General features: G+C 45.3%; 1 protein-coding gene across 1 annotated transcript in view; it reads left to right on the forward strand.

Annotated features, from left to right (window-relative positions):
• The window catches only part of CUL3 (cullin 3), a 580,651-nt gene that overhangs the window by 536,686 nt on the left and 31,825 nt on the right, over window positions 1–12,140 (forward strand). Inside the window, exon 15 of the mRNA XM_078665956.1 lies at window positions 7,558–7,703. Coding sequence (XP_078522082.1) covers window positions 7,558–7,703 — 146 coding nt within the window. The remainder of the gene's footprint in view (window positions 1–7,557; window positions 7,704–12,140) is intronic.

Here is a 12,140-nt window from a genome sequence, read left to right on the forward strand (position 1 = left end):
GATGTTCAATCGACCCTTTTGGACATGCCCTTTGATGGCTGTCGCCTGTTTGGCGACAAGGCGGACAGCGCGCTTGAGCACTTCAAGGACTCTAGGCCTACAGCCAGATCCTTGGGCCTCGCTGCCAACTCTTGCCCCATGCAGTCTGCCTTTGATGGCTACGGAAGGGGTGTGGGGCACCCAGAGCCGCAGGCCAGCGCAAGCTACCCAGCCTCTGCGCGTACGGGGATGTGGGGCCCAACGTTGTGGGTCTGGAGGCCAGCGGGCGATCCGGTCCACCAACGCCCTCCCTGCAGCAGCCTCCAAACCTTCCTGGTCCAACTTCTCAGGGCCACCACTTGCCAGTGGTACACCTAAAAAGTGTTTGCAGGATCCGCCATCACCTCCCCCAATGGTGCAACATCACGTCGGGCAGGTGGGTTTTGCAGATAGTCCAAAGGGTCTACACCATCCCTGCCGAGACTACCCCTCCCTCCATGCCACCTACACTCCATCGCATTTCGGGGGATCATTTGGCTCTTCTCCGCCAGAGAGTTTCGGGTCTCTTGGCCAAGGGAGCTATGGAACGCGTCCCTGTGCCAGAAGTCGGTTGTGGTTGCTACTCTCACTACTTCCTGGTGCCCAAGAAGGACAAAGGCCTGCGTCCTATCTTAGACCTCCGAGATATCAACTTCTTCCTCCAGAAGGAGAAGTTCAAGATGTTAACTTTGCCTCAGGTCTTGCCTGCCCTCGACCCTGGAGACTTGATGGTAGCGTTGGACTTGCAGGACGTTTACTTTCACATCCCCGTATTGCTTTCCCATTGGCGTTACCTACGGTTCACGGTAGGCCACGAGCATTTTCAGTTCACCATGCTCCATTTTAGCCTTACTAGCACCCCTCGGGTGTTCACTAAGGTGATGGCGGTGGTCGCACCTCATCTGCACAGATCAGGGGTTCCAGTCTTCCCCATCTCGACGACTGGCTGTTGAAGGTGGGCTCGCCCCAGGCTGTCGTTTTCTACCTCCAGACTACGGCAGACCTCCTGCATTTGCTGGGGTTCACTATCAACGTGCCGAAGGAGATTCGTCTTGCACTAAAGGCATTACATCCCTCTGTCAAAGGAAGAGTAGTGCAGGTGTTCACGGACAACACTACCGCCATGTGGTACTGCAACAAACAGGGCGGAGTGGGATCGTGGACCCTATGTCAAGAAGCTCATCACCTTTGGACATGGCTGGAATATCAGGGCGTATCCCTGATGGTTCAACACCTGGCAGGTTCCCTGAACACCAGGGCGGATGAACTCTGCCGCCGGTGCATGATGGATCTCGAATGGCGTCCTCACTCGGAGGTGGTGCAAGGTCTCCTTCGGCAGTGAGAAGAGCCTTGTTTAGATCTGTTCGTACCGAAGAGAACGCTCAATGTCAACAGTTCTGTGCGTTGGAATTTCTAATGTGGCACTCACTCGGCGACGCCTTTCGTCACAAGTGGAATTGTGGCCCGCCTGTACACCTTTCCGCCTATACCACTTCTACCCAGAGTGCTGAAGATCAAGTGCGACTGGGCCCAAGTCATTCATGTGGCTCCGTAGTGGGCACAAAGAGTCTGGTACCCCGAGCTCTTGAGCATGAGCTTTGATCCTCCAATCAGACAGCCTCTTCAGGAGGATCTTCTGTCGTAGCAACAGGGGACGGCCTTCCACCCGAACGGGTCCAGTCTCCACCTCCTTGCGTGGAGATTGAGTGGCGACAGTTGACAGCTTTCTACCTTCCTCAGGAAGTCTGTAATGTCTTCTTGGCAGCCAGGCGTCCCTCTATTAAAACAGTATACGTCTGTTGACGGAACAAATTTGTGGCGTGGTGCACAGCAAAGGCTGTGGATCCCCTTTTGGCACCTCTTTCAGAGTTTCTCCTCTTCATTCGTTCTTTGGCCCAGCAGGGCTCTGCTCTGGGCACTCTGAAAGGCTATCTTTTGGCCATTTCGGCCTTTTTTTGCCTTCTCTTTTCAAGTCACTGATTGTTAACAGGTTTCTGAAGGGCATTACTCATCTCTTTCCTCCTTCTCCTTTCGTAATGCCCCAGTGGGACTTGAACCTTGTGCTCACTTATGTTGTGTGCTCCCTATGAGCCACTGGATAATTGTCCTCTTCTCCTCCTCACTTTGAAGGCTGCTTTCTTGCTTGCCATAACCTCTGCTCGCAGGGTGAGTGAACTTCAAGCCTTATCTTCCAGGCCTCACTTTCTTGCTGTCCTTCCGGACAAAGTAGTCCTCCGTACTAGGACCTCTTTTCTGCCCAAAGTGGTTACCTCTTTCCACAAAGGTCAGACCATCACATTGCCCACCTTCTTCCCGCCTCCACAACCTTCCAAAGAGGAGGAGAGACTCCACCGTCTTGACCCAAACGTGGGCTGTCTTTCTACCTTGCCCGCACTAAAGATTTTCCGAGTGGACGTTCAACTCTTCGTGGTTTATGTGGGCGCCAAGAAAGGTCGGGCAGTGCTCAAGCGTACCATCTCTCAATGTGTCGTCCTATGCATTAAAATCTGTTATTCTTTGGCTAAAAAGGAACCTCCAGTAGGACTGCGCGCCCACTCTACCAGGACTTCAGCAGCTACTACTGCTGTGGGACGTGGAGTTCTGCTGGTTGACACCTGCCAGGCAGCCACGTGCCAGGCAGCCATGTGGGCATCCCTGCACAAGTTCACAAAACATTACTGCCTGGACAGCCAAGTCCGGAGAGACCGCTTTTTCGGCCGTTCTGTTCTTCTGGACTTCCTGGTGTGAACTTGGATCGCAGACCCACCTCTGGGGTTGGTATTGCTGGGATATCTATTCCAAGGTAAGGAATCTATAACTACGATTTCTTTCAGATGCACAAGTTACTTACCTTCGGACTAGATCTGCAGGAAGGGAGAGAGGTTCCTCACGTACGAACCAATGATAATCAGAAGAGATTCTGACTCCGAACTAGTTTCTCTTTTCCGTCTGGTCCTCAGAAGTTGAGTGGAGGTGGGGATTTCCCTTTTGCTCCCGCAGGGAAGAATATACATGTTGAGAAATAAATTTTAAAAATTATCCAGCCAAGCCATACCTTAGAGTTCATCATGAGACCCCCAGTTTGTCCACCAAGAATGGAAAATCATGTCCATTTCAAGGAGCTGCAAATGAAAATTCTCATGCTTCTTTCCAGGGAAGCCATAGAAATTGTCTCAAATCACAAATGAATCAAGGGTTCTATTCCTGGTTCTTCATAATAAAAAAGAAGACTGGTGAATGGAGGCCAATACTGGACCTCAGAGAGTTGAACAAGTTTCCGAAGCAACAGTCATTTTGGTTGCTTACTTTACAAGAAGTCCTCCTGATGATACAGGAAGGGGATTTTTTTGACCTCCTTGGACTTCAGGGAGGCTTTCTTTCACATACCGATTGACCGAAAACGCACCAAGTTCCATTGATTCTCAGTAGCGGGTCAGCACTACAAGTTCAAGTTGCTCCCTTTAGGGCTCAAATCCGCGCTAAGAATATTTACTAAATGTCTCTCTCCAGTTGCTGCTCTTCTAGTTAGTTAGACTAGTTAGTCAAAGCACTATCTAGAGAATGAAAAAGCTTCCACAAATGCTTTCATCAATCTGTTCTTAAGACTATGTCTCAATTTGAACTGGGAGAAATCATCATTGGTACCCCAAATACCCCAAATAAAGATCTAGTTTCTGTGAGCAATACTTGACACTCAGTCTGCGTAAAGAATGAGAACGTTACAGTCCGTGTCACAGACTATTGCTGGAAAGCAAACAAACAAAGTGAGGCAGTACAAGTTCCTGATGAGTTTGGTGGCATCATTTATTGGTCTCATTCAGTTTTGAAGGCTTCGCAATTGAAACAGTTGGAAGGTGTCACAAGGTTCTTGAAACAGTCTCTGATCTGGTGGAGAATCCCAGAAAACCGTAAAAGCAGATCTCTTTCCTGCCAACAACAGAAAGGTTATTACTCACCATGGATGCATCCATATACAGATGAGGAGCCCACCTTCAAGATCTTTTAATCTGAGGCCTTTGGTCAGAAGCAGAGAAGAAGCTCCACAACAATGTGTTTGAACTTCACCGCGTAAGACTGGGTTTACAAGCATTCTTTCCCAGATTGGCAGGTCAGCTGGTCCTAGTCAGAACAGACAACAGAACATCCATGTTCTTCATAGCCAAGCAAGGAGGAACAAAGGCCCAGGATCCTTTCAGAAGAAGTTCAGCAGCTGTGGAACTGGGCCATTCATCAAAGGATAGATGCCACTTTTATCTGAGCTGTCTGGACACACTGCAGTTTCCTCCCGAGCAGCAAGTCCAGGATATTCGGCCTGTGATGCAGATGTTTCAGCCTCTATCCTGAATTTCAGTGAGACTGACAGACAGAGGATGTTGGACTTTATTGCCTCATGCAGCCTTCTTGCCATGCCTGCCCTTTGGCATATGAGGGCTGTGCAGTGGAACCTGAAGTTCCAGTGGGCACAGCATCCGGGTCATGGTCCAGATCTCAGAGGAAACTTCAAAAGACCTGCAGTGGTAGCTAGCACACCGAGATTGGGTCAGTGGCACAACCCTCTCCCTTCCCAACCAGAGCTCACAATACTGACAGGTACGTCACTTCTGGGTTGGGGTGGCCACATGGGAGAAGTGGAGATCAGAGGACTCTGGTCTCTAGAGGAATCCAGACTCTACATCAACCTGTTGGAACTCTGAGTGATCTGGCTAATATTGAAGGCTTCCTTCCTTCAGTCAGGGGAGGGCTGGTACAGGTGTTCATGAAAACATCACTGCCATGTGTATTGCAACAAACAGGGCCAGGTGGGGATGTGAACCCTTTGTCAAGTCACGCTGCACTTCTGGACATGGCTGGAACATCCGGACATATCCCTGGAGGTTCAACACTTGGCGGGCTTTCTGAATGCTAGAGCAGACAAACTCAACCGTCGATTGCCATTGGATCACAAATGGCCTCTCCATTCATAAGCAGTGTGAGGACTCTTACAAGAAAGAGTAGAGCTTTGGTTGGATCTCTTTGCCACCGTTGACCACGCAATGTCAGCAATTTCGCGAGCTGGCATTTCCAAGGCGGCTCTTGCTCACAGGTTCTTTTCGGCTCAAGTGGAACTCCGGCCTTCTGTATGCCTTCCACCAATGCCACTCCTACCCAGAGTTCTCAAGATCAGGAACATCCGGACCCAAGTCATTCTTGTGGCTCCAGATTGGGCATGGAGAGTCTGGTAACCAAGTTGTTGCGAGTGAGCACAGGTCTTCTGGTCAGACTGCCTCTTCAGGAGGATCTTCTTTTGCAGCAACACGGCACCCGAACCTGAGAATTGTTCAACTTTAAGATTGTCCAACTTAAGTTTACGGCTTTTGACCTGCTGCCCGAAGTCTGCAATGTTATCTTTGTGTCCCTCCACAAAGACTGTAAATATGCCTGCCGTTGGAGAATGTTTGTGGCATAGTGTACAGATGAATGAGCTGATCCTCTATCTGCACCACTTACCTAGGCTCTTTTGTTTATTCTTCCCCTAGTCTTGCAGGGCTCTGCTTTGGGCACATTGAAAGGTTACCTGTCTGCCAAATCGTCATTTCTGTGGTGCTAGATCAGGCTATCTTTTTTCAAATCCCCTATTCTAAATATGTTTTTCAAAGGTCTTCAGCATAGGTTTCTACCATCTCCTTTCATTATCCCACAGTGAGACCTCAACTTAGTTCTCACATTTTTTATGTGTGCTCTCTTCGAGCCGTTATAAAACTGCTCTATCAGGCCCCTTACCATAAAAACGGCCTTCCTAGTAGCAATAACATCTGCCCGGAGGTTCAGTTAGCTGCAGGCTCTGTCATCTCAGCGGTATGTCGGAACCAGAAAAGGAAGGATGATGCAGAAACAGACCATCTTTTAAAGGATAGTGAGCTGCATCAAAATCTGCTACACAATGGACAAAAAGCAACCTCCTTAAGGTTTGCAAGCTCATTACATCAGAGCGAAGGCTGCAACCACTGCGTTAGCTCACAAAATCCCTGTCCTGGATATCTGTTAGGCAAGCAATTTGGGCTTTTCTGCATACGTTTAGGAAGCACCACTGCCTGGACAGCCAAGCCCGACAAGATGAGTATTTTTGCCAGTTAACGATAATTCTGGTAGAGACTCTATCTAGCTGCAGATTCCTTACTGACCCGCCCATCTTCCCCTCTCTATGAAAGGATTTCAGAATGAAGAGCTGTTTTCCCCATTAAAGGCCCTAGCTTAATGCACCAGTGGTCAGTGTTCTTCATGCCTCCGTGCTTGTGACGTAGAAATCCACAAAAAGAAACTATCAGCATGCTGGGGTGGAGCCTATATATGCTTCGCTCATGTCACTTCAGGCACTAACGACGACACCGACACCACATTGAGCCGCACAACGCTACCTACCACCACTCAGGGGTTCAGCTCACGAAACATTTCCGGATCCAGTCTGGGATCTGTGGATTATTCTAAAGTAAGGAATCTGCAGCTAGATAGAATCTCTACCAGATAAGGCATTACCAAAGATAAGTAACTTGTTCTTTAGGTGGTGGGTGAGTAACTGGGTAGTGGTAGAGATTGCTCATGGTTATTATCTTTATTTGGTAGACGTTGAAGTGTCGGACATGAATGGCTTCATATTCGGGTCCTTTTTGAAATGTAGCAATTACTTCCATCCCGTAACTGTCCAAACTTGAACGAGAGGCACTAACTGCCATCTGTAATAGTTGAGCTATTATTTACCTGGCTTTTATGCATAGTTGAGTTATTCAATTGCAATATTTTTGGATGTTTTAAATCCAGAAAAGCCAAAAACAAGTTACAGAAATGTCAGAATGGTCCAGTTTTCAAACATGGTATTGTATTTAAATCATGGCTTCAGTATTTTGAGCCTCTGGGTGGCCTCTTCCGCAGGCACTGAGGGCCAGAAATTAGAGAATTGTGAGGAGAGGAACATATTTGAACATAACGTGCAGGGGAAATTAGGTGATTGTATAGCTGGCCAACATTCAGTCCTGTGAGGACTTCCAGATATCCTGTTTAGATTTTGGTTACCGGGGCAGTTGGAATCACTGTCCTTTAAGGGATTATAGGTATTCATTACAGATGGGGTACAGCTGAAACTCTCATCCTATTGCAGTGGTATCGTTTAAGTTTGTACGTGCTATGGATTGGGGAGATATTGCATGCTTTGCTAAATCTTGTTTCCTTTTATTCTGGTGTGCCCAGCTGCATTGTTTCTACAGGGACTACCGAGACTTAACGTTCTATTAAAAATGTCAAGCTCTTTAGACACTCCGATATTGGACTCCACTGAGTTGGGAAGTGTGACTCACTATGTGGGGCATCGGAGATTATAAAGTTGTGATAAAGTTGACAAGTCCGACCCCAGTAGGTGATAGCAAATGACAGCTGTCTATTTTATCTCAAAAGTGAAGAGAAGGCGTTGACGCAGTTGAGGTAGTCAAATGTTTGATTTTTGTGATGCCATTTTAAAAATATTTTATAAAAATCTCGACATTTCAATGTATTTCTTCTGTTTTTTAGTTGCTGCCAAACAAGGGGAATCCGATCCAGAAAGAAAAGAAACTCGTCAGAAAGTAGATGATGACAGAAAACATGAAATTGAAGCTGCTATTGTTCGGATAATGAAATCCAGAAAGAAAATGCAGCACAATGTTCTAGTAGCGGAGGTAATAATGGCCGTAGATGTTTCACTAGCTGTATTTGTATGTATTGTTTTATAATTGAAACATATGGCCAGGTGATTTGAGAAAATGCAGCTTGGATAACAGATTGAGTATATCTTGATCACTAGAAAGATCTTTCAACTCTTTTTTGCAGATTCCTCTATAAATCTCCACTCTTCTCTCTCGAAGCGCAAATTAAATTAGCCAGAATTGTATGTTTAGAACATGTTTTCTTGTACATCACATCCTGTGCATTAACATGTCATTTAGTGTTAGATTCTGAATGTTACAATTTGCTTGCATCAGATTTAAGTTTATTTGGAGAATGACCGGTTACCACTCAGACTAAACCCACAATGCACCAGCACAAAGATTCCACCTTGGATAATTTTTGTCCTACCATTAGGTTCAGAGCTGAAGTTGTGTGCTAAGTCTTAATATGTGGAATGACCAGCAATAAGTTTTTATGTGCTCCTGAACAGAAAATTGATGGACTGAATAACTTCAATGACAACTGTTGGATACTGCGTATTCTTCTTCCAGGTCGTAAGAGAATGACTCCTTGTGGGTGGGGTTTTTAAAATATCCAATTTCAAAATTGTCATTGATGTGAAATGAAGTTAATGCAATCCTGGTGGCATCGGATTTGTGATCTGCGCCTTCCTCGAGATCAAGACCAAAAAAGGTGATTGCATTTCAAGCATAAACACACTGTCCATGACAGGATTGATTAAAGGTGGAATTACTACAGCGCTGTGGATTCAAAAGATTGACAAAATTGTTTCCGGAGGTTTATGGAGGGCATTGATGCTGATGAGGACTCATGCGTTCTTACTGTGGTACCTAACCTGAAGGGTGTACAGCGATCCTTGGAAGACCAGGAATCTGACCATGAAATTGTATTGCAGTTGAAACAAAACTGCAGATGTACTGAGACTTTTTTCCATTTTTCAAACCGGCACAAAGTGGATTGCTTGGAGCACGTGCCTTGAACAAAAGAAACCAAGTAGACTCACTGTGAGTCTCAGCCCCAGCCACATTTGAGTATTCAAAAGTCTGCTTCCATATAGAGGTTCAGACCTTAAATACAAATTTGACACCGAAGGAAGACCAACCTTGGTAAGGCCGTTGCAGAAGGCTTGTCCTGAGCAGGTGCTGGTTCAGAACCGATGGAGCATTGACTCGTAAATTGCCATTGCCACCAAAATGAATCTGAGCATGCAATGCAGGATGTCACACTGCTCACATGAAGTTTTACTTAATTGGATTGTATTTGTCGCCCGAAGTAGGATAGGTATGCCTAGACGAGGGTCCTGTGCTCACCATGCCAACGGAGTCAAGCTATCCTGGCTGATAAGCGGGTACACCCCGAATCCGGTCCTAGGGTGTTCAGGCTGGCCTGTTCCCATGGAGAGCATCGTCAAAACTGATTTGCAAAATGTCATGGTCCAAGCTGGAATGGGGTGGTGAGAAAAAAAACAGATGAATTTAGGCCCAGATCTCTGTATTGAGGTGAGCATTTGACATTTTTCAGCATTCCGTCATTTGTTCTTTTTGCATTTGTCAGATCATCACCACCATCATTTTATGTTGTCACACATTGCTACATATCTTTTGTGTTCCTCTCTGATGTATAGCAATTCCTATTGGACTTAACATTTGATGGGACACATTTATTTGGCCTCATGGTGACAAAATGCTGGAGATGGGTGCCATTCAGCAGCTTTGTTCATTCCAAAAAAACCAATGTGGAACAGGGGCTGTAAAACTGTTTTATCAATGTGTTTGATCCTTACAAGCAGCAGAGCAGAAGCTAGTCCTATAAAATCAACCCTTTCAGATGAGAGGTTTGCAAAGACATGCTTCAGGCAGTTGCCGGACCTCTGGCCCTCATGGAACCTCTGGCCCTCATGAAGCTTGTTGTACATCCAAACGGTGATTGGTCATGTACAAGCTGGTGAAGGAATGCTGAAAAATTACCCTCAGAAATTCAACTGTGCTTGTTCCACATGCAAAAGACTGTACTCCTGCTTCACCATCTGTTCCAAAAGCTTCTGTCTATAATCACTACATCACAGAATTTTGTGATGGATACTTCTAACCACAGATTCCTTACCTATTTAATTCTCTCCCAGGAGCCAGAGTCAATCCAGAAGCTTTTGCCCTGCAATTTCTCCTGCACGCCTAAAGGTGATACCATCAGATTCTGGTGGTTTCATCCTGCCTTCAGTAGAGAGAGCACAAAGACGTATAGCAGTGGCACACATTTTTGTTGACTTTATTTGCTTTTTTACTACACACTCATACACAAATTTGGAGATGCTTTCCCGCACTTTAATGGTTTACAAAACTATATTATTTCCCCAGAACACCACATGCTAGAGATGTCGCCTTGAAACTACAGGCTTCAAGCAGTGCCTTAACTGCAGGAAGGAGTAATGTCTGTTGCCGGTGTCTGAGATCCAAGTCAAATTCAGATTCTTGCAATAATTGTTTCCTGATCCATCCAAAGTCCAATAGGAATCAGTATGTGAAGCTTTAGTCACCAATCAGAAGAAGTGGGCCAATGATGATACAGGATTTGGGCCTGTTCCACATGCCACAGGACAGTTCCTACTTCAAGTCCCAATCCTGATCCAAGTTACTTGATGAAGTTGTTGGGTATGATGGATTCTTACAGTATTGGTGCAAGAACTAGCAAACTATTTTATCATATCAAACACTCAGATTCGTAGTTTGCAACCACATAATAGGTTTTTCATATATGTCATTCAATTGTGGCTTCTGTAAATTTGAATAACTCCTTAAATGAGATTGCAACTTGAAAGGGATATGTTGTAGGTGTCCCTTCCACATACCTAATAGGTATGAGATGTATCCATGTTTTGCAACTAACTTCCATTGCAAAACATTGAAAAGTTAATAACTTCCCAGTCCTTGTGGTAACCCATTTGCAAAAGGGAAAGGTCTCCTTAGGATGGCTTCCCCTTTGGGAATGTGATAAGACGTTTGTTGAGGTGTAGGCAATGGTCCAGGGACCACTGCCAGCTCTTAAATCTTTTTTTTTATGCAGCTCCGTTTCCTTTAAGAAAAAAGGTTAATTTAAAGGGAATACAGAACCTGGTGGTTAGCTTACTTTAGTAGGCCAAAACCCCTATGATGGCCACCAATCCGAGTGAGTTGCAATTGCAATTAGCAGCCTATTTCATAACTATACATGAGATAGGTTGGATTACTACCCACTTCAAATCGAAATTTTGCAAATTGATATATTAGCACTTAATTCTGATCCTAATATTTTTTACTGGTCTCAAATTTAAAATAAACAAATCCAAACAGGTTAATTGAAATGCATGTATTATATTCTGAAGTAGTGAGGAGCACACATTCCCTGCTCCTGGGTAAAATCATACAAGAGCTTTCAAACGCCAATTACGTCTCCTAGCAGAGCACCTTGCATTCACAGACCAGGACTTTGCAGACTAACTTAGCAGGTTCAATCAAGAAAGACTCAGTCTTTTAAAGGGGTGAGGCACATTAGCTAAAGATATTTGTTGCAGCTCAAACAAAAAAGCCATCACTTCAGATCCAGGTTTTCACATCTCCAATTCCAGGTGAATACTGTTTGGAGAAACTTGGATATTTACATGCAATTTGTTTCCTCTCCTGTGGATTCCTTTAGTGGTAGGTGTTATGCATCAAGTGCCAATTACCTTCATCATAGTTGCTATAACATTGGTTACGCTAGTATAACATTCCTAAATGCTCAAGTCCACTCGGCCACACTGGGCACACAGACTGTGCCCACATTTGTTGACATGCAAAGCGATTAAATCCATCACCCCAGTTCCTTCCTCCAATTTAGCGATTTGGCTCTTCAAGGCTTATATTTGAGTGTATAAACAACATTCAAGTGCATGACTATTTTTATTCACAGCAATCCCACTAAAAGGGCTTACTGTATAACTAAATAGAGACACTTTGTTCATTCCAGTGAATAAGCTTCTCTACAGCCTCTTACTGCAACACCATCACACACAGTGTGAAACCTTTTCTCTTTAAAGGAAGCACGTCTTGTGTACACTTCCATTCTGTTGGAGACTGTTAGTTGTAGATTCCTTGCCTTAGAATTTCCCCAATGCGTCAGTCTGGATCCATAGATGTTTCCCCTGCGTGTCGTTAGTTTGCATCTGTCAGCTCCACGTCCATCTTGGGCGTCGTGGACGCAGGGATGACATTGTGGCACCTACATAGACGCTGCCCATGCATGCTGACGTCAGTTCTTTCTTGGCGCCAGCCTAAGCGCAGATCCCAAGAGGGCTACCCCTTAGCCGTTTTTGGCAAATTAAAAAAAAAAACTTTTGTCAACTTATTTTTTAAGTCTTCGAACTCCTGGTGCGTCTCAGGATGTCCTAAAGTCAGACCGGCTTCAAGCCTTGC

This window comes from Lissotriton helveticus, chromosome 11, assembly GCF_964261635.1.
Source record: "Lissotriton helveticus chromosome 11, aLisHel1.1, whole genome shotgun sequence".
NCBI lineage: Eukaryota > Metazoa > Chordata > Amphibia > Caudata > Salamandridae > Lissotriton > Lissotriton helveticus.